A 24,369-nucleotide genomic window follows, 5' to 3' on the forward strand; every position below is an offset into this window, starting at 1 on the left:
TCACTCCAGTGAAACCTCAGCAGCCACCCGAAGGCAGTTGTACATCTCCTGTGGCAAGTCAGCCCGAGTCAGATTGTTTCCATCCAGGCGCAAATGTGTGATCTTGGAATAGGTCATTGGCCCAACAACCTTACAGAAGCTGCTCAATGGGAACTCTGAAACGAAGGGAACATGAATAAGAGAAAGCATGAATAATAAGGACAAATAGGACAACACCATTATTTACCTACTTTTAAAATTTTATTTGGAAATTGTGACCTTATTCTACTTTTTTCAGTATTTTACATGTCCACTGACGTAATTCCCCATGAGTTTACTGGAACTTGAGGGGCTTGTGTTAGGAGAGATTCTTTCCATTAGTTGTGAGAGGTTCAGAATTTCAGGACTTAGTTTTTCAAGCGCTATGTGCTGCCAGCACCCATTTGATTTTTAAGACTACAGATTTTACGTAGAGGTATATTCCGGCATTTAGAAAAAAAAGAAAAATTGAATCTCCAGTAAAACTGGAGATGCAGAAGGAAGAATCAATCATGCTGGGTACATTATGATGGAAGGGTAAAACAGTGCTATATAAGATATTGAAGGAGGTAAAAAGTGTCTGGAGAAACTGAAACCATGATATGGCCTTACCCTTAAGAACAGGCAGTCCAGTGGATGTCTGTGTCAAATATTAATTTGGATGTGTCATTTTGATTTACTAGTTTAAAAATAAAATTTGAGGATGGGGCTGGGGAGGATTTTTATGTTTAAATTGTATAGTTGAACCTTTCCAGAACAGCAAGGTTAGAAGGTGAGTATAAATGTAGAAAATATTTATAGAAATATTTGTATTTATTGTAATTTATATAGCATGATATATATGGCCTCTATTCCGTTGAAGTATTATTTGGTTCACATAACATCAGACAGGTCTTGAATGGAAAACTATGTCTTGTATCTTATAAACAGTATTAAGTGTAAGCTAGAAACTACATGAAGGAGAGAAATTCTGTGCTCAGTATACGTAAGCACACAATATACATATTATACACCTCTGTCATGAAGAGAAGATCTATCCTTAAGTGTGAATCTATGTGAATAAACCTGATGTCCCCTGCAAACCCTATTGTGTAATTCTGCAAAGATGGTCTTTCATTCTCACCTGTGTTTCCTTTGACTCAGACAGAGGATTAATCTATTGAAAAGCTCCATCCCTACCAAAGAAGCAGTCTGAGAGGCTTGTTCTTCTTTGATATCAATTGAATTCACAAAGAAAATATTTTAAAGGGACTCCTTCAATGAACCCATTTACCAGTATGCAGACAAATTTCACCTCTTCACTTGCTTCTATGTTGCAAAGGACTAGCTCTCATAACTTCTGAGAAATCAAAGTCGTGTTCTCAAAATCGGATGCCATTTTATCTACCAATCATTCGTGGATTTTAAAAACAGCACCTTACTTATCTTTTCTGCATGACTACTTAACTCATCTAAGAAAATGTGATGACCTACATCATGTTGTAGTATGAAAAGAAGTGGGGGAAGTGTCTTTCATACCTCCACTTTAACTTCAATTGGATTCTTTCAGAACTGGCATTACAATAATCTGCTATCATTGATGAAACATGGCTTGTGTAAACTAAGTATAATGTACACCCATCTGTACCTATCTGGGGGCTTAGGTAATTTTTTGGACACAGGGATATGATATTGAAGAATGGGTAAAGATTTGTGTATCTTTCACAAAATAAGTTGTTTTGAGTAGGGATTAAGAAAATATATTTCAACTGTTAGACCTTGATCACCAATTTGATTAAAGCAAATCAAAACTATTTCCTAGATTTTGTATATTGTGCAGCCTTCTTTTGGAAGCATGAGAGAGAAAATGCATCCTTAAGTGGCACATTTATTGGTCAATCCATATTGCAATATAGTATAATTTTAAGACTGTAGACCAATTCTGATACTCTTTGGATTCAGAATGTACCAGATGAAGTGAAATGATGGTTGTTGTGAGTAAGGATCATACAATCGGAGACATGTTTATAGGATTAGAACTGTGTGGAATTTTGCTGAACGAAAACGTAAGTTCCTGAGACTTTGAACTAATTTTCTTGGCCTACAGGCTATACCATTAACTATTAAGGTCCAGTTTTCTGCAGATAGTTTCGGTGCAATTTGTAAAGATTAAAATAAACATGAATTTTAATACAGATTTTTTTTCCATTTTCTTGTCATTCAGTAATGACATGTTAAGTATATTTTTGTTGAAGACAGACATTTAAAAACTTTCTAAATTCACTTTTTTTTCCCATATTGTTACTTTTGAGTATAAATGCTAACATTTGATTGCAAAACGAGGTATGCTTATACAAGTTGTGTAGATGCTTAACTACTCAAAGTATGTAAACTTCATGCAAGACATGAAATACATCTGTGTTACCAAAATACTCATCTGTGCTGACATTTATGAGACTGAAGCCACTTTGGACATGGATGCAGATCTAGTTCTTACAGAAGTCAAAGGAACTCTGTCACGGACTTCAGTGGGATTTGGCTCTGATATTTGGTGCACACTGTTTGCATTTAGCTATTAAATTTTTATACAGTTCATATAATTGTCAGTTGTTAGAAGTATATTAAAAATGTTTGTTTTCTAACTGCAGTCTCCACTAACAGAAAATAAGTGGGTTTTGTGAATGAATTTGTTGTACTGTTACCTATATGATCTGTATGGGAACTACAATTGGTGAGACTAGAGCACTGTTGCATAAAATATGTCAGTAGTTTGCTTCCTCCTTTAGTACACTTATTAATGTTGCAGGTGTTAAAATGTCTTCCTGAATTTATAACATTCAGGTTCAGAGGCAGTGTACCTGGAATTTTGCCACTAGTGTGGCATTCATATTTTCCCAACACAGAATTCCTGCCAGACACTGAGAGAATAAGGATTGGGTGAAAATTGGGTTTTCATCTTAACAATTATTTTCTTACTAAAAGGGTCTGTTGCCAGAAATTCTGATATTCTGACAAACTTCCTGAATATTTGAAATATCTGGGGGGAAAAAAAAATTAAGAAATTAAGAACAGGCACGTCCTCTCCTCTCCTCTCCTCTCCTCTCCTCTCCTCTCCTCTCCTCTCCTCTCCTCTCCTCTCCTCTCCTCTCCTCTCCTCTCCTCTCCTCTCCTCTCCTCTCCTCTCCTCTCCTCTCCTCTCCTCTCCTCTCCTCTCCTCTCCTCTCCTCTCCTCTCCTCTCCTCTCCTCTCCTCTCTCCTCTCCTGTCTCCTCTCCTCTCCTCTCCTCTCCTCTCCTCTCCTCTCCTCTCCTCTCCTCTCCTCTCCTATCCTCTCCTCTCCTCTCCTCTCCTCTCCTCTCTTTATAGAGCAAAGGGGATCATATAAACACTAATTTTTAGACAGAATTAATTTTTTGTATATGCTAGGTGAGAGTATATCCCTTGCACATCAGGAGTATAAGCAGCCTTTATCTGAGACGAAGATTGACTGTGCAAAAATTCCTTGTTCAGGCATGCAATACAGCGGGCAATTCTAATGGAATCTGGGTCCCATAGCCATCCCTGCTGGTCTGTGGTCCCACAGTAATACGTGAGCCATTTCTGCACAGGCCATTGCAAAAAAATCCTTTTGGGATTGGTGGAGTGAGCCAGATAAAAGATAAAAAAGGACCTCTACAATTAACTTTGTTTAGAATAAGTACAATTATGGTACAGGTACAGATGCAGCTGATGGACTGGAGTAGAGTATGTGGCCCCTTAACTGTCCTCTGGAACAGTTTCACATTGACCCTTGTTATACTCCATTCACATGGTATCTTCTTGCTGGGGGCAGCAACAACTCTCTCCTTAATCCTTTACAAGTGCAAATGAAATACGGAGAAGTCTGCCTTCTTTGTGTCACTGAACTTCTTTGATTCCTATATTTTTTTCCATCTTTCAGAGTTTCATTTTCCCTTTTCTGTAAAACAAGTGTGTGTATGTGTGTATATAATCCTAATTGCATCTTAAAACATGGTAGAAAAGCAGTATTGTTATAGTGACAGAAAATTCCACCCTTAAATTACTATGATAAGAAATATTAAAAAAAGAAGTTTCAGTTTAGAAGTTACAGTTTAGGCTTGATGTATGGAGAAAGCAAAGGCTTTTATAAACCTTCCATGGTCTTATGCTACCTTGGACGTCCAACTAGCATTAAGTACAGTGCATTAAGTATACATGTAGAGTATACAGTTGATACCCAACTTACATTCAATATAATGGACATGCTTCAATTTATTAATTAGAGATCAGAGGAGTTACTCGGAATTTATCTTCATTCCAGTCTGCTATCTGCTTTGCCCATTGCTCTTTGCACCACAGATGAAGACAGAACATACTGAAGTGACGCCAATTCTGCTACAAATTGGTTAATAAATTTGTTAATAAATTATTTGTTAATAAATAATAACAATATAATTCTTGTTCAAAAAGCTCAAAGTCACACAGATGAGGGTATTTCTCAAACAGGCAATTTTTTTATGGATGATAATGCATAATGCCTGTAGCAAGCCCAGGACGAAACTTATGGACAAAAATCTAGAGAATTATCTCTTTTCTTTCAGGTAATATCAAAAAAGTTGGAACCAGATTACTCTATCTTGGACAAATATAAATGTTAATTGCTAGTCTAAAGGTACCTGAGAAAAAGGGACACAGTAACAAATTAAGAACTCTGGAGAAATATATTTACATTAGGTTTCAGTATAAGTGAAAACTTTAAGCTGTGTAAGCATAATCTGAAAGATTATAACTTTTGTACATTTTAGGACAAATTCTCATTACCCTTAATACAGAATTCTCTCTCTCACAGTATATGTGTACTATGGGCCATGGTATGGAAGGGAAGCTGGACTGACTTACAGTCATCCTTACACAAACCTCTGTCAAATTACAGTATTTTATTAAAAAAAGAAACTGGTCATTTGTTTGAGGCTCAAATACTCAAAGGTCAATCAACTCAATTTTTAGAAGGACTAAGCACTCACAGCCGTAGGTCAGGTGTAACGAATAGTAAACGACAAAATCTTTGATCACCCTGTATCTGGTTCTTCATTAAACTGAAATGCTTGTTGTTAACTAAATTTTGTCCCACATTGTCAATTAGTAACTTAGGGAACCCAATATTATACCTGTGAAATTAGATTCAAGAAAATCTGGTATTGAATTCTGCTAGACTTTATTGTTAAGTAAAAACTAGTAAATAAGAGTTCTCTTGCATCTGTCTGCAGGGTAGCAATGATAGTGCACACCCACTCCTCACACCACCCCCTCTGCTGCTGACCAGTACTCTGGAAATACAGCTTTCATTGCAAAATTAAATTGTTGTCACTGTCCTTGACTCAGAAGTCCTTGGAAATGTGAATAGAAAGCAAACATGGTACCTGGGTATCTTGCAGAAGGCTGAGAACAACCACTCTAAGCAGGTAAAATTGCCTCATATATCTCATGAGAAATTAAACATCATCATTGTTAGACCTTTTAGGAGAGGGAGAGTATCTGACAGAGTTCTACAGGTTGCTGTATGTGGTGCCTCAGGTGGGAAACATTAACTTATTGTTTTCCCTCATCAAAACAAGGAACTGAGATGTGAAAGGAAAAATAAATCATGACATTCTGGAAAATGTGAAGCATAATAAATACAAAAGTTTTCAAAAGGTTTTGCCCTCTGTCTGGTAAGATCTGCACTAAAATATTTGGCTTTGAAGGCTACATCTGTATGGAGTTAGCTATTTATGGAATAGTTAACACCGATATCCTAAACCCCTGATGGATATAAGCAGGCAAAGAGAAGAGAGGGTTTTATGGTTTATTGTATGCCAGCTAGTAAGATGGTGTAAGTCCTCCTGGAGAAACGCTGTTATGTTTGACAGATCTGCCTCTCAGTCAGGGACCACCACTGACAGAGGTGCAGCTGGAGAGCTTCTGATGTGATGGTGAGGCCTCTCCAGCTCTACAACACCTCCTTCCCACTTCTGGATTAGGACAGCCTCGTAAAAGCCCTGTCTCAGTCGAAACCTCCATGACCTCATGCGAGGTGTGATATTTATTACCTTCAGAAAGAACATTTTTTCAAATCGTGATTGAATGGAGGCAAGATTGCCAACTGATCATACAATGTGGGAAAGGAGAATGAAAAGAAAAAACAATAGGGGTAGCTCTTTGGATTTCAGGATGGGTTTGGAGGGATACTGCATGAGAGAGGAAAGAGAAAAAAGCAGCTACTTTCTTGTATCTTTTTCACTGTGCCCTGTGCTTGATACCTTATGAATTTGTTGTCTTCTCCCTCTCTCCTACCTCCAGCACTTTCACAACCAGCCTCTTGAAAGGTTACACATACCACGGTCAGATCCTCAGCTGATATCTGTCTCTTTTTGCTGACTTATGAATTCTGAACCTCTTCCACACCGATAAAACTTTTCCCGCTGTTTTTTCCTCAGTTGTGTAAGACAACTCCATTGACTTCTGTGGAGTTACTCTGACCAATAATAACCGCGTTAGTATCAAAACAGAAATTTCTCTCTTTAGGGTTAATTTGAGTAGCTGTCAGATAAATGTCTGCCTTTAACATTAATGTGGACATCAGTCAGAGAAATGTCAGTGTGCTGACAGTCTAACCAGCATCATTTCTTCAGACTGGTTGATCTACCCTTTCAAATACTTGCATTGACCATCAGCGTCTAGTCTGTGGTAAATATTAATGAAAATACACAAAATTAACTCACTGTTAATTTTGTTGACTTGGAGGTAGAAGTTTTCGAGGTTCTCACTAACAGTTGGAATGCTCTTCAGCTGATTGAAGGAGAGATCCAACTCAACCAGTGATGTGATATTGAAGACATTGCCTGGTATTCCAGAATCTGTTAATTTATTGTGGGATAAACGTAAATATTGCAGGGCTTTAAAACCTTGGAAGTACTCATCAGGAACATTGGAGATCTGGTTGTTATCAAAATACAGCATGAGTAAGGACTGAGGCAGTCCTGTCGGTAGTTTTGTAAGTCGATTGAAGCTTAAGTCGAGATACAAAAGTGAATTCAGGCCTTTAAAAGCCCCAGAAATAGAATCTGCTTTCAGCTGGTTGTTCTGGAGGTGAATGACAGTCAGATTCACCAGCCCCTCAAGTGCACCAGGATTGACTTTTGTGATCTTGTTGTGACTTAATTGCAGATCATCCAGAGTTTTGGGGAGTGGTCCTACAGCTTCAGTCAAATTGTTGTAGTTAATGTGAAGTTTCTTCAGGTGCTTTAGTTTAGAGAAGACTCTTCCCTTAATTTTTGCATTTTCCAAATGATTGTGGTCTAGGATCAGCCACTGTAGATCTGTTACATTATCAAACGTGTTCTCTTCAATGCCCTCAATCATATTGTTTCGAAGATAAAGGTATTTTATTCCACTTGGTACAATCGGAATAGTTTTCAGTTTAAGATTGTCACAATACATGGCAGTAGGGTAGCTTAAAGGACAATTACATTCTGGGGCACAGACTGCTGAGGATGGCCCAAAAGGATCATAACCGTAATCATCTGCAGGACCATAGTCATATTGGCAAAAAATGCCAGTAATCAATAACAGAAAGATGGGTAGGGAGTTTAAAGTCATCTTTGCAATGTGTCTTGTCCCTGTATGGTGAAAGGGAAGAAAAAAGTTATAATTTTATTTTTTTATTTCTTTCAGCAATATTTGAAACTTTACCACGTAAAGATTATAATTAAAAACTAATTAATTTAGGATTCCTCTTTAAAGCTATTAATTAAGAAAAAATATATTAGTTTGCTAGTATTGCACTGATACTAATTTAAACTTACAGTCCCTGTCTTGTTACAATCTGCCTTTGTAATGCAAAATTGCAGCCCATTCTGCTGTTGTAAGTAAAATATTCTTTATATCTTCCTGCATTCATTCATTAAGTCATAAGAAGGATGATAAAGTCCACATTTTTTAAACTTGGCACAGAAGAGTTCAGTTTTGCTGAAGGCCATGTTCAGGGGCAATTCTACCATTTAAATTCTATCAAGCATTCCTAATATACTGAATTGCCTCATATCTAAATAACGTGGCAATTTGACTTGTTTGAAAGAGTCAAGAAAGCTGCAAACTGAGGGTAATGATCTGCTGTATAGTGTGTTGTTAAGATACTTGTAGCTTGAAATATCTTCTCATGGATCACGTCCAGTAAAACATGGTCCACTAAGTTTCATATTCACCTAAAGAACAAACTAATAGAAGCATATAGCATATTTTCCTGGACACGTCAAACAACCAGCAGTGCATATGTATGCACGAGCATACTCTATCAATCTCATGCAGTACAGCATGAAGATTTTTTAAAAAATATTATCATGTTATCACCAGTCAATAACCCATAAAGTCCCTCTGCTAGATTAAGCTGCTGTCCCTTGAATAAGGAGGACAATTGCATATCTTTTCTTTGGTGCTGGTCCCATCACATTCACCTAATTACAAAACATAGGATAGCTTAATCATTAAAATATGAGTTATCAGTGTAGTTTCCTTTGTCTGTTCTTCATTACTGCATGAGAACATGCAAACTCAACCTCAGTCCCCTGTTGGTATAAATAAGTACAGCTCCTCTGGAAGCAAAGACACTACAGTGACACAACTCAGTTCAAAATCTGGTCCTAATTAGGTACTAAGTATCAAGGATGGGGGACGAACTGCTTCTGTATTCAAAGTATAAGACAGAGAGAACTTCTTGGACTACACTCTTCAGACTTACAGTGACATTTTTACACATCTGCATAATTGTATAGTCTTACTGATAAAGTAGTATAAACATTCCATTTTAAATTAAAATTCTATTGTTATTCTAGTTTCAAATTATATTTATAATGTTAAATTTTATTATTGATAACATAGGCTGACAGTTCTTTTAAATAGTATACGAAGTTTAACTGCTCTGCAGAACGCTGGAGGTAATTTAAAAAGTTAGATAGCGAGTGTTTTGAATTATTTTATCAACAACATTTTCCAATGTAGGTGACAATTCTGTAGTGCAAGTGCATATGAGCATGTGTGTGACATAAAATAGCACAGTAAAGTACATATGTAGTGCAGTTAACTTGTTTTATTCATGGATTTCTCATTCACATACCTAAATTTTTTTCTGTCAAAGTGTAAAAGGTAAATAGAGCATGTACACATGCTTGTTTGTTGCATTGAACTATATGAATCCAAAAGACAAAAGCAGAATACATTCCTAGACATTTATCTTATAACATAAGCATGCTTGAACTAATTGCCTGTGTTTGTTCTAACCAGCTATGTTGTAAAATACCTGTGAAAATATTTGTGAAGTTGCTCAGGCAACTTGCCAAAACTTACTAAATGGCAAATCCACAATTTTGGAAAAATGATTACTGCAGTAAAGTAGACAAACTATTCAAATTTTTTTGAAGTTAGTCTATACTACCTTAATTATAAAGCTGTTGTGAAACAAAATAAATATATGCTCAATAAGCCTTAAACTAAATATACTTTAATTCTGCAGCATAAGATTTTACACAGTTTGCAAAAGAATTGATTTTAAAAAGTTTCAATAGTATATTTTAAATGTGCTTTAAAATTAGCTAAAACTTTTAAAATACTTATAATTTTCCTCTCATTGTTTACTTGATTAATTATTTAAATATCATGATACCTTGTCTTTTTGTAAAATGAAGCAAAATGATTTAACATAAGGAGTCTGTGGAGTTCTTACTAACAGATTATGAATGAATAACTAAGCAGTGAGTAGTCTTACAAATTTCTTTGTACTGTACATCAACTCTTCTTCTGAAGTAGAACAAAACACACTAAAAAAGTACAACACTGATGCACAAAATATGTGAGATTTTTTTTTAAGGAAACTGTGAAAGTGAATCCACCAAGCAACTGTTGATTTGTGTTCAATTTACAATTGGCAAACTTATCCTGACATGTTTTCACGTTCCCATTACAGCTACATTAAATAGCTGAACATTACAGTTAAAACATGCAGCAGCACTTACCTTACTGCCTTGAAGCTGCTTTCCTTAATTCCCAGAGCAGATGCAATAAGGGACTGTATCAACCAATATATGCTGTAAACAGTGTCAGGAGGTAAAAGTCTGCCAGATCCTCTGTGTTACAAGGGGGGAAAAAAAAAAGGGAAAAAAAAAAAAGCCCTAGTCACGCTGTTCTCTGAAGCTGCTATGTCATCATGGTGATCCTGTGGTGTGGCATGTACAAAAATGCAGCTCTCTAATGAAGTGCAGGTGGATACCATATTTTGTACAAGGACAACCCATCTGTTATTCCTGCGGGATGAGAGAATGATCAGTGTTTCACAAACCTGAGAAAGTTTAGACCACTAGCCATAGCCTTATACAAGGAATTTTTGTATTTTAGAGTGAAAACATCTTAGATTGTAAAACAAATTACAAACAGACTTTTGTTTTCTAACTTATTTTATACTGCTAGACATGAGCTAACAAACAGCACTCAGACCTCAATGCTGCTGTGATTCTTCAGCCAAGTGACTCATTCATTTTTCTGCCTTTTTCTTTTAACTATCTTATGACCACCGTAAAATATCCTTAATAACAGTTCTACCTTAAGGATCAGAACCAAAGATGCAGGATTATCTTTGGATTATAACCTTTTCCACAACATTAGATACTGAGTTCAAAGTTTCTTCTGCAAGGCATTGGAATTTGTTTTGTCTGGAGATTTTCTTTGGTGATTGAATGTATGTTTGTTTAATAAAAACACATCACAGGAACAGTTTTTCAGCAGTTACTGTAAACTCACTTTATACATTTGTTCATTTTTGCACTTAGAGCTTTCTCCTGCTTTTCAGAATCTGGAACTACTCAGCTTTACGTTGTCTGTTTCTTATTCCATGGACGTAGTTCAAGAATGCATCTTAAGGTTTGGATGAGATGTTATTTTCACCAGGCAATGCCAAAAAATAATGCACTAAGACAGTAACCGTTTAAAGTGGGCCTAAATGTTTCCATAAGAACCTTCCCTTATCTCTAAACGGTGGATGTCTTCCCTTTTTATGGGGTGCAAGCTCTTTCTTGTAAAGTTGGATGGGGACAAATGTGAAATGTGGATATTGGAAGCATGCACAAGCCATTTGAAAGCATCGTGTGTGTTTAATTGTATTGTAATCATGACTGTAATTGTGACTGTATTTGTGACTGTATTGTGACTGTAATTGTTGTCTGCACAGATCAAGTTTTTTTGTCTGTTATCAACTGGCTAACTTTATGAAAAGCCGTGGTACAGGATGTGGCTGCTCTGGAGAACCCTAGTAGCTTCCTGAAGAAGAGGAGCCTGGATGTGGGCTTCCCCCTAAATCTGCTGGTGGTGCCTCTGGTCCTCCATGCCAGTACAGGTTACTGGGAGCAGGGAAGGGCCTGGCATAATTCAGCGCCCTTCACCGAGAACAGGAACGATGCCAAATGATTACAGACCTCTGTGCTTCTGCAATAACACCATTAGCAAACAAATTTGCTCAAGACAGAGCACCAAGTGCCCGTGCAGCCTACAGGGAGCGAATGTTACCCTTCTGATGTTCCGACATCACGCCTGCCCCCCTGGTGTGGGAGAACCATTTACACATTAGGAAACGTGCTGACGACAGACCGTAGATCACTATTTGAATGTTGCAAAGAAGTGAACGTGAAGCGGTGGGATTACTATAGTGAATTAAGGTAAGTAGGTGAAGAAGTGTGTGTGGTACAAAAACCAGAAATGTAGAAGTGGACAAAATTGTTTTTCTGCATGCGGGCACATGAGACCAGATGGAGTCTCTCATGCACAGTATGATGTCTGAAAATATAACTTCATTAGTTTCAGCTGACCAAGAAAAAACTAAACTGTAGCCTTGACTGCAAATGGGGCAACAAGCAGGAGCATTTAGCAAAAGATCAGTTGGAAGAAAGATTTGTAGTACAGAAAGGGATGCCCTTTGCGACAATACTGAGGTTTGCTCTGTGGAAGAAGGTACAGCAAGATGAGCAATGGAGCATAATGTCTGTAAAGGGAATTTTAAAATTCACGGGAAAGGCACTAGTTGTGTTTTCTCTGATTAAAGATTTGTTTTGAAGGATAAGCTCAATATTATAATAAATAAACACTTATTTTAATCTTTCAATAATAGATGTAGTTTATATTTGTAGTACAATAGAATTGTACATTGGCTCCAAATACAAGATCGTGCAGGCTTAATATGTTTTTGGCACAGTTATATTTATTCACTAGTTGTTTATTACGTTGATTTCTGTAGGTCCAGTATACATCCTTTTTCTCATTCTATTAACATAAAATACAAAGCATGCATATCTTTATAACTTGTAGAAAAATCTTATTAAACAAATGTGATGATACTTTCCAATTAACATATGGTAAAATCTTGGGTCACATAAAGTTCACCTGAGACTTTTTCATTCATATAATTCCTGTCTTGTTGACTGTTTTAACTTAGCTATATAAATTGCACAGTCAAGAGGGAGAATCACATGCCTTCCAAGGAAAACATATAAACCAATAGATTTTCCCTCTTCTTTAATAAGATTTTTGCCACCTCTGGCATTTAATACTGTCCCTTCAGCATCATTTGATATGCTTTCCTAATCTTACTGTTCTGACTCATGAAGCACTCACTCAATAAACCTCTGTTTAGGAGAGCAGGTAGGGACTAAAGCCCAGCAAATGGAGGTATGGTTTCTTCTGCAGCAAAAGATGGGAAAGCGAGTGGGTGTTTTCTTTCTGGTCCTATTTTGTGGTTTTGGGGTTTTTTTGTGGTAGGTCTCAGAAGTCATTAAACAGCATGTTAACACAGTCTAGCTAATTTCCAAGGAATACACAAAATAATGTGTAAAGTCACCTGTGACATCTAAGTTGAAAACCAGTTATGAATATGTTTCATACTTATAATGTCAGGACATATTGGTATTTCACCATTAAAGCAATAGTGCTCCCAATTAATCCAGCTCAGTTTGTGTTCTCCAAAATTAAATTTCTTCTTATTTCTTATTTATTCATTTTTCTTTTATGGGAAATGTGATCAAAACCTAGTCTCATCTAGTTTTCTTTGGCTTGTGACACATGAACAGAAATATTCTATTTATTTGATTTTGTTAATTCATATTTTCATGGCTGCAGATGGCCAAGAGATCTGGTAGGTTGTAGTAAAAGAATCTGAAAGCAGAGCTCACTGCAAGTATATCACTTTGCAGTGGGTGAGATCTAGCCTTCAAATATTGTCAAGTTAGAGTGCCACTATTTTATCTCTTCAGTCACCGGTGATATCCTTTCTGCCTTTTCTCTCCTGTAAAATTATCTTCTTTATAACTTCTATGCATTTCTACATAAATGGAAACTCCTTGCAATCTGTTTGCTTTTAATGTCCTTTTTCCCAAAAGACTCAAGTTACTAAAATCTAATAGGTATTATCTAAACCAGCTGCTTCCTTTTAGTCTTAAACCTGTGTACACATCTGATACACAGATGTGTACCCTAAGAACCAAGAGATTTGGGTACCCAGAATTAAAAATAAAAAAATACCTACCTACCAAGAGTAGGATATCTGTGTCATAGAAACATATCGCCCCAGAAAAAGTTCTTGTGGAACTTTTCACATTGCTACATAAAATGAGTAGTGAGTTTTTGCATTGATCTCTCATAATTTAAATTAAATATTACTCTCAGGGTGGAATTATTGAAGACTAGTTCATTGTAATTGGCTAGCTGCAGCAGAAGGTAAAGAAGTCTCCATTAAGGGAAAAGGCCATTCTATGGGCACCATACAGTGGGCCACTTAACTATAAAGAAGTAGTGTAGCGTTTATGCATGATGTTTTCCATATCTCTAAATTGTGAATATATAACCTGTTAGCCTATATATAGTGAATAAACAAAAATACTACATTGACTCAAAACCCCAGTAATAATTAGTTAAATGTTTTTGTGAAGTCCTGCAGCATTTTGAAAATATTACTTAAGACTGACTCATATCAAATGAGTTCCACTAAAAACAATTCAGTTCCAGATTCTGAAGGTTGTAGGTGTTTATTATTTTTTCATCTGAAAACTTCCATTCCAAATTGAAATTTTATTTGTTCAGCCTCTACACTGCACTTACATGTTTAAGTGGAAAGTGTTAGAGCACATACTATAAGCATTACAAAATTTGTGGTGATCCAAATCCTTTTTTTCCTTTCTCCTAAAAAGGAAATAACAGCTTTGGGAATTTACAAAAATGGTAATAGTGGTACAACCTATTAACAGACCGCAACAGATACTTTAGTTGAGCATGAAACTTTTTTTTGTCATTCTGAAAAATTGCTCACTGTTTTGCTTCAAACTTGACAATGTCTGTATTCTAGTACTGTTAGCCTCCTATCCATTGCTTTTCAGACTGTTCTTGTACTAGACTGCACTTAATTTGATTCAAATTGTCGATGGCAAAATTCCTTTAGTTGATTCAAAGGAATCAACTTCTAAAAAGCTCTTTTATGATAAGAACTGCACAGATGAAGGAAGGCAAGATGCTGTTTTTAATATATTTATATAGTGTATATATATGCTGTACTTTGTGTTACAGCATTTAAAATGTGCTGATCTATGTATAAAAAAAAGTCAGGTGGCCCTGGAACAGGAACCAATACAAATGATTCCTAATGTACAGAATGTAAGAAGATCTCAAGGAGTTGTTGAATTTGTGGGAAAGTCGTGGCTACAGATAAAAATTATTGAAACAGCTCCATATTTTATGCAGTACAGATAATTTATAGGAAAACAAAGAGTGGACCTGGCAAACTTGCCTATCTCATTGCCTGTTGTTTGTATATACTAATGCTCTATCAACGTAGACCTCGTTTGAAAATCATTGGGTGCTAAACATCTTCCCCTAATCTAAACATTAGCAATGTCTGCTTTCAGATCACTACTGTTTAAAGTCAGAAGGGATGTTGCATCATCTACCCTGACCTGCCGTGTAACACAAGCCATTAAACTTCATCCTGTCACTGCTGTACTGAGTTCAACAAAACACCTTTGTCTACTTATGCTCCAGACAACATATATGATCTAAGACGTGAAAAGTTTGGGAGTTTTCTAGTTTGGTGCAAAAATCTGTTGATTTTTGCCCAGGCTGGTTTCAGGATCAGGCAGGTTATGATGGACACTCAACACTTTCCCGTCTGTGGGCAGAGGGTTGCATCTTGGGGGAGCAGCTGGTATAATTTAGACTGCCAGTTGAGTGAGGCTTATTTATCACAGTTTTCATCCTTGTGTCCGCTAATGTGTACTTGCAAGCAGCACCCAGAAATAGAAGGCTGGTTCCCAGGCTGGTAGAAAAGACGGTCAGCACAGACCCAGGGCATCCCCACTCAGTACATTAGTCGTCTTCTGTTTCTCCTCAAAGCACAAGCACCAGAAAAATTTAGGCTTAGAAAAACAACAGGGCTGCCAGTTGGTACAGGAGCAGTAGCTTCTAGCTCACAGTTGTACGGTGAGGCCCTGGGCAGTTGGCTGCTTCTGCAGTGGGCAGCAGCTGCTGGGACAGTCTGCTCTATGAGACCTCAGTGGGAGTGGAAACTGCTGTCTCCTGCAAAGTTGGTTTACTGCATCATGCTGCTTCTCCACAAGACACTGTCTCCCTCTCAGTTCCTATAACTGCAGCCCTTTGCCTAAAGTAATATAGCAGTAGGATGCTATATGGTTTGGGTAGTCCTGCAAGGAGCAGGGAGTAGAACCTGCTGATCCTTATGGGTCCCTTCCAACTCGAGATATTCTGTGATTCTATGTAGAAAGCAGCAGCCTGGTGTGCAGTCACATATCCCTAAGCTTTGAACATGATATCCAGACCACCAGCACATGGCATTTGGCCTTGTACCAGTTGAACGTATCCACGTATGAAGATGGGACAGTTTGGGAACCACTTAAGGTGCAGTTTTTTAAAATACTGTTTACTGTTGTTTTTGAAATGAAACACCTTGGAAAAATCTACTGCTACTACAGAAAACCTTGTTATTTAGACTAGATACAAGGAAGAAATTTTTCCCAAAACTGAGGGTGGTGAGACACTGGCACAGGTTGCCCAGAGAGGTGGCAGATGCCCCATCCCTGGAAACATTCATGGTCAGGCTGGATGAGGCTCTGAGCAACCTGATCTAGTTGAAGTGTCCCTGCTCCTTGCGGGGGTGTTGGACTAGATGACCTTTAAAGACTCCTTCCAACCCAAAGATTCTATGATTCTATGACTCTATGATCTACCAAGTTTGCAACCTCATGAGCAAGTAGAGGCTTACTAGATAATATCAATTGTATCATTAGTTATCTATTAGTATCTATTCTGACATTAGTTGTCATTTAATTCATTACCAGCTGAACGCTGTATCAGATTTTTGCATTATTTTTCCTGGGACTGATGGCAGTTTAATAGCCTTTGAGGTGTAGTATCTACCTGTCCATGAACAGTAACAGTGTACTGGTGTTCTGGTATTCCCAGGCTCATGAAAATGGACTGTAAATGAACCAAAGTTCTCTTCCATGGCTTCCTAAGACATTTAAGTACAAATTATTATGACAACCCGATTTAAAAGTACTTATCACTAACAAATATTCTTTAGGTTTTTTCCCTTTAGAAAGAACATGATAGTCCTCATATGATAAAAGTACATCAGTCTGATGAAAGTACCTCAGTTTACTCCCCTCCAAATGCAGAGAAACATTGCTCACTGATGTTATTTACATCTTAAATTTCTATCCATCTTCTTGTGTCTGTTTAGTTGTGGTTCTATAACATTACTAGAATTTATTTTCCTCATCATAAACATCAGCTTCCTCAACTATCTTCAGCCATGTTATCTCTGGATCTGTCACTGATATCTTCAGTGCAACTCAGTTTTATTTTTGCCTTATTCCTAATATGTACAGAGTCACTATTACATATACTTTATATTTTCTCATTCTTCATCTCTCATACCTTTTTTTTTTCCCCCACTTCTAACTACATTTCCCTTTTCTACAGAAACAAGCATGCTTATGGCTAAAATTGGCCTTTTTTGGCTGTAAAATCAGGGGGGAAAGGTATTTGAGGACAAAGTCTTAAATTCTTTTTAAAAATAGCTATTCTTATTTTTCTTCTAATTTTTTCCTCCCAGACAAATTTTCTCATCCTTTTCCTGTTTGGGGACATTGAGCTCCTCTGAAATACTGGCTGGAAATATGCTTTTGACCATATTAAATGGTCAGCTTTGGCAACCACAAGATTCCAATCCAGTGATTAACTTGTCTTCATTCATCATAAGGAAGTCCAGACTGGATTTACCTCATGTTTTATGCAATACCTTTTGTCTTAGGAACTGTGTAGTGTTGAGAAAATTTACTAATGCTTCATTATGGGCTGCATAGCACTGCTAGCAACATCTCACCCCCCCCCAAAAAAAAAACAAAACACCATTAGAAAAGCCATTTACTTCACAAGTTATTCCATCTTATGTCTCATTAAGATTACCTCCACTTCTCTGTGAGATGCAGATCACCTTTTTTATAAATGGTCTCAGACACTGTGTCTGATACTTTGGTTGTGAGAGACAGCAAACATAGATGTGTGCATGTGTGCTAGCAGTCCTAATGCTCCTCATGGTCACTGGAGATCTAGTAAATAGAGTTACGGAGCCTAGGGAGCGATTCAACTCTCTAACAGAGGCACCATAACAATATTCAGTTACCTAAATGTAGGCATCTAATATCATTTGAGATGCTTTAAGGTATCCGGCTCATACGTATAGGTTATGAGAAAGGACTTAAAGGCCTCTCCCCTTTTCAAGTGGCAGCTGATGACAAAGCACAGTACTCCACAGTGCCTAATAACGAGGCATCTGCATTTAGGCAATTGGCTGTTGTCAAGGGGCTTCAGTCAGCTGGTGATGCAAAGGCATCTGTTGCTGTCTGACATGCCCTGGGCTGTACAGTACATCCAAGTGGAGCTCACTGCTACTACTCAGGATCTCGAGGAGACGTGTCCTGTCCTGAAGTAGTGGCAGGAGGCCAGGCATATCTAAGCAATCTCCGATGAAATTAAGCACTTTTGTTTTGGTACCCAAAATGTGCCCTTGGACCTCCAGTTCAGGAGATAGCCAGTGTCCTAAAGTGAGGTAATATCCTCACTTTGTGTAAACTGTCGCAATGGTATTTTCTCCAACAATTTTCTCTGTAGACTTCTCTTAGCTGAGTACTCAGCACAATGTCTGCAAAGAAATACCACAGAAATAGAGCCAAGCAAAATGAGATATACAAGCCTGGAGACAGTCATGATCTATTCCTCTACAGGTATTTTCCATTTTCTTACCACCTCTAAAAATAAAAATTTAAAAAAGCCAAAACATGGAATTTTTTGAAAGATCAAATAAAAATTTAGGAGAGTTCTTTGCTTCCATTAGATCATCACCTGAGTCCTCACCTATCATTTTTCTTTTGTTTTAGTCGAGTAAAGCTTTTCAATAGATTTCATATAAAATTGCATATGTTATAGACATTATAAAGGACAGAAACAATTTAAGAGATTTTGCATCACAAGCATTCATAGGCTTATTTTGAATTGAAACAAGCGTGTTTAAGGTGTAATTTGCTCTCCATCCAACCAAAGAAGGGACAAGCTGTACCAGCACCCTGTGTTGATTCAGAATAACACTACTTTCTAAGTATTCTTGTTCACCTCCCATAGATTTAGACCTCTGTCTACTTTGCCTGGCTCTTTTTTCTTTATGTCTTTGTATTTTTTGGACTTCAGTAAGCACTTAGCAATTGTATTTGGATAATCATGTATCTGTATATTTATACACCTGTATGTCTGTTGACTAAATGACAGACTGATTTGGACCAAAACTGGAATCAACGTCTATCTCTTTAGCTTCCCAGTAGTCTTTTTCATGTTTTCTTAGTATATAAAATTACTTTTGCTTATATAGATATGTTATTTTCAAAGATGCTGCACCTTTTTGGAATAGTGATACAAAGCTAACCCAGAGGGAATTTATTTCCTTCTTTCTTCAAATACTGGGTTGTAATTTCTTTTGGATTGTTGGTATGGAAAGTAAAACACTGCAATCAAATACTGTAACTACTCCAAACTCTCAGTCATATCAGAACTCCATGTTATCAGCTGTTCAAAGATGTAAAAAGCCAGAGAGAAACTTCTCCATGAAGAGCTGAAGAAATCATTGCAACTGATTGAGAAGTAAAAATAGGAAAGCATTCAGACAGCAAGCAGGTAACAGCAGTGTCAATATTTGGGTAGATCAATGCAAAACATTAATGTCACCACACTTAGAATTATTGTATATAAGCAAATGGATGACTTACCTCCCCTTTAGGCTCTACCTACATTAGTAAATCACATAGTGTCCCTGGCACTGGCAAGTAATTTTTTACAGTATTAATTTAATAGAATGGACTTTTCCATTATTCTAACCTGAACTGAATAATTCCTAGCCATGGTTTGGGACTTACCACTCTCAACAGAGAGTTTAAATGAAGCCACTAGTTTTGTGGCGTAAGACAGCCTTACAGTAGAGATGGAGCTAAGTCATGCTTGTTGGTCCAGAGCTGGAAAGTGGCATGATTTCACTTAATAATGCAGATGCAACTTTAGACTCTGGAATATAACCTAGGCCATCAGTAAGAAAATAGACATTCAGGTCCTAAGGTCTCCTGACATTGTCTGATCCACAATCTAAATTTTATCAAATTATAATTTCATTGTTTTCACCATTTTCTCAAAATTTATGTGTGTTTTCATGTGTGTCTCTGTGTGCATAGGTTGCTTTTGCTTTGCACTGAAGTTTTGAAGAAGATACATGGATTATTTTTAATTTTCAAAAGAGAAACAAATATGTTCCAGAAATAAGATTTGATTCCAAGCTTTAGCAGAGTAATAATTTTTAAGTGGAAAAGCTGGTTTTGCATAGAACTGCTGACATAAACTTAGCTACAGCCGTTCCGGTGAGCAACACTATAATTTAGGTCATGTTCTTATATCCCATAGATAACTTCAATAATATGGCTAGCCAGTTGTGGTATAGCGAAATCCATTGCTCTTATTTCAATCTCATGAAAGCAGAATGAGACCTTCTTGTTTCCAGACCTGAGCATCACACATTTGTAATAACTTTGCTCATGAAGAGGGTTTTACAGGATTTTACACTGTGTTTCAGCAGTTAAAACTTTCCATTTATGATGGAACTTTTAACACAACAACAATTGAATAACCTTGAGACTACCTGGTGTCAGAAAACAATAGAAACAGGACAATCACATTTGAAAGATCCACAACTTCTGTAAAAGAGTTTTGGTGAAGCTTTTCCGCTTTTCTCCTATCCTACTGAGGTTTATTCTTCCTCCTTTCTGGGACTTATTAAGAGGGTTTTTTGAGGCATGCAGATATTGATGAATGAGCAAGGCTGGTTCTGAGCACATGTGTGAGCCTGCATCCTCATGTCCCCTATGTTCAGTCCCATCAGAGATTTGTGCTGTCTCAGACTGGTGACTTTTCTAGGGAGCCCACATGAGGGTCATTCTTTCAAGCAAGGGGATAACAGATGTGCAGGTGGTAGCCCATGACATTTTGATTCAAAACATAGTGAAGGGAAGAAGGTGTTTTCTTCACCAATGGGCATGATATCCTTCTCCTGAAAATCACCACTAATGACTTGTCATATTCACATGCCAAAACATTTTCAGAAATGTGCCTTCCAAGGTCTTGGAAAACAATGTTTAGGCTCCTAATTCACTCAGATTTTGTTGAAAATTTTACTAAATGCCTATGTGCCTCTCAGCCTAGTAAAGGTCATCTTGTCTGTATCTGAGCTGCCTGTTAGCCTTGGAGCCGAGAATGTCTTCAGGGAACTCATTTATCTCACATGTTTCAAGCCTGCATACAAGGCTGTTGGAGTGACTGGGGACTTCTGCAAGCTCTATATGTGGCAACACACTGTGTTCCAGGACCTGAGCACGCCAGCAGGCTCTGACTGCCCTGACCAGCCTCATCTATGTTGTCCAGCCATGTTGCCTCCACCTGTGGCCCAGCAGCTGTATTTAAGCTGAACCCCGAGCCCTATCTGTGTTGTGAGTATGCTGTGCCTGGTTTTGTACCTGAGATTCTTATTGACTTGATATCTGAGCTTGACTTTGGACCTGCCTCCTCAATGGACCTCTGTCACTGGGTGGTTGGCCAGCCCTAGTTACAGTCACCAAACCATCTCTGCTTTTCTTCTTTAGGTGCTGTGAGACTGTGTACCTCGCTCATGAGGCTGCTGCCCTGCCTTGTGTAACCACTGGCTCCCAGCTTGCCTTCCCTTGCACAACCGCACTCTCCTGCTGAACCCCAACAATAAGCTCACAAAAAGGACAAGGACCTGATCTTAAATGTAGATCCTGGGACAATGAGTGGTAGATGTCTAGGTAGGTAGAGGCTCTGGAAGACTATGGTCATGGCAGGAAGCACGACCTTGTGTACTAAGGGCCTTGACACTGCATATGGAGTCATAGAATGGTTTGAGTTGGAAGGGACCGTTAAAGATCATCTAATCCAATCCCCCTGCCATAAGCAAGGACATCTTTCACTAGATCAGGTCGCTCCAAGTCCCATCCAACCTGGTCTTGAACACTTCCAATGATGGGGCATACAAAACTTTTCTGTGCAACCTGTTCCAGTGTCTCATCACCCTTAAAGTAGAGAATGTCTTCCTTATAGCCAACCTAGATCTACCATCTTTCAGTTTAAAACTGCTGCCCCTTGTCCTGTCACTACAGACTAAAAGGTCTCTCTCTGACTTTCTTATAAGCCTCTTTTTTATATTGAAAGGCTGCAAGGTCTTCCCAGAGCCTTCTCTTTCTCCAGGCTGAAGAACCCCAATTCTCTCAGCCTTTTTTCATAGAAGAGGTATCCCAGCCCTCTGACCATCGCATGGCTCTCGTTGGACTCACTCTAACAGGTCCATGTTCTTCTTATGCTGGGGACCCCAGAACCGAGTGCTCAGTTCTAGGTGGGTGTCTCACGAGAGCTGAGCAGAGGGGGAGAACCACCCCACTGACCTGCTGGCCACGCTTCTTTTGATGCAGCCCAGGCTTTCTGGGTTGCAAGCGCACATTCCTGGCTCATATCTAATTTTTCATCTACCAGTATCCCAACATCCTTCTCTGAAGGGCTGATCTTAATTCATTCATCACCCAGTCTGTACTGATCCTGGGACTGCCTCAACCATCCTGAGGTTCACCTATGTTCATGTACTGCCACATATGCTCTCATACCAGCCTAGAAGCTGTTCGTGAGGTAGCCAAGTGGCTAGAAAGACCTTTTATCTCTTCTCTCTCACTTGAATTGTGAGAGAGGGTACAAGGTGGGTAGGAGGCATACTCAGTTTCCTCCTCTGTTGGGCAGAGCTTTGGTAAATGGGACATGTCTTCTCCAGTTCCTATTCCGGTTGGTTTTTTCTTTTTCATTTCTGTAGAATAATCTAAAATCATTGTGTGGTTGTATTTTTCCATAGTGTGAGCACATTCCCACCTCCTAAGGTGTAGGGAACACAACAATCCTGTGGGTCGGAATTCTGTCAAAGAAGTTCAAAGAAAATATTACCATTTCACAGTGCCTTAGCCCTTTGACAGGAGTAAGGAGCCTAACTACTTAACTTTTTCCATAACAAACCGATTATCTTCATCTGCTGAACTGAAATTCACATAATCTTCTGTACCTCCCTGTAACCTACACATGCAGCAGTTCCTACTACATACCAAAAATGATTGGTATGTCTTTAAAGAACTTGGTGCTAGAAATGAGCAATAAGGGAGAGCGAAGAAGAAAAATACCCAAAAGGTTAATCTTTTTATTTAATTTTGGAGATGGCATGATGAAATATTAAATCGCCTGAGGTTTAGGATCTCTCAATCGCTCTCCATTAGCCAACACTTCAAAGAGAGTGCTTTGTTTCAAGACTTAATTGCAACATATCCACTTTCTCTTTCCACATTAGGATGATGTGTATGGACAAACCTCTGAAGGATTATTCTCAGAAGTGAATAAGCCTTTTGAAGCATTTCAGTTGTCTAGAGTTTCTAACACAGCCAAGCAATATTTAGAATGATTTTGTCTTTCATGTCAAGATTATTTTAGGCATTTTGAAATTCCTTTATTTTCTGCACTCTGGAATTTGGTTTATTCTTTATAATCTTTTGATTCCTTCAAAGATTCAATACCTTGAAATCAAAAGATAAAAGGATTCATCAGCAGAATGCTGCATGATTACTTTAATTGGTTCTGAGTTTTCCTGTTGAAAGGGCTTTCTAACATGCATTTAGTAGCAGACACATGGTCCTTATTTTCCATGCCTTTATATTGGGATTTGAACACTTTCAAAAAGTTACTGTGTGGAGAAGCACTAGCCTAATTCATCTCAATTAAAGTCTTCATCTGGGAGCAATAATGTAACTTGTCCAAACCTGAAGTTTGCAAAAATAGTAGCAAAATCCTTAAAGTTTTTTCATGCAAATATAATATGCAGTTTAATATATTGGCTGAAAATGAATAAAAATTGTAAGTATGATTTATGATAAATTCTATTCTTCAATGCTGTTGAGTCAATAACATAAAGAGATGAGGAAAAAACCCTGGAATTTTACTTGATCTTATGTTAGAAAATAGAAAGTTTTGTAAATTGTAACCATTTATACAAAGTAAAGCAGTAAATATTCTACTGTCCATTCTACCAAATGGTAGGAGCAACAAAAACTACCAACTGATACTTGTGTGTATAAGCAAAATGCCATGCCATTTATCACTGGCAATCATAATTTGCAAGTATTCATCTCCTCTCCATCTGGGTGTGAGCCAAAGGCAGTACCTGGCACAATTCTTTGGGTGAAACTTTTCTGGATGGAGGTGGTTTAGACAGTTTTTTGTTTGTTTGTTTAAAAACTGCCTTTTATGCTTAAACAGTCGATGGCATCTTTTGTTTAATTTCCCTTCAAAATTGAGTGCCCAGCTGTAGCTTTCAGTTCCTCTGACTGAAAACATTGGCACTATTCATGTGGGTAAATGTTTGCAGGTGCAAGGCCTACAATGTTTGTTATATTCCAAAAACTTCTTCATCGTGTTTCTTGTTGCAGCCATACATGTGGATTCCGAAACACGACCATCACTGCTCCTCATCACACTGCAGATTCTCTGATTTTATTAGCTCCCATTCTTTTTCTTTTTTTTATTATTATGCTATAATCTAAAAAGATGTGTGCATGCATATATATATGATTAAAACAACACAATTTTTCATAGTTTTGTCCAT

The 24,369-nt window shown here is 37.7% G+C and overlaps 1 protein-coding gene across 1 annotated transcript; it reads right to left on the reverse strand.

The window, feature by feature from the left end:
* Positions 1–7,634, reverse strand: LUM (lumican; the record flags this gene model as incomplete). The annotated part of the gene is made up of 2 exons (XM_082014081.1): positions 1–155; positions 6,758–7,634. 2 exons carry the CDS (start codon positions 7,632–7,634, stop codon positions 1–3), a joined length of 1,032 nt encoding a protein of 343 aa, XP_081870207.1.
* Between the last annotated feature and the right edge of the window lie 16,735 nt (positions 7,635–24,369).

This window comes from Phaethon aethereus, assembly GCF_964289735.1.
Source record: "Phaethon aethereus genome assembly, chromosome: 1".
Classification (NCBI taxonomy): domain Eukaryota; kingdom Metazoa; phylum Chordata; class Aves; order Phaethontiformes; family Phaethontidae; genus Phaethon; species Phaethon aethereus.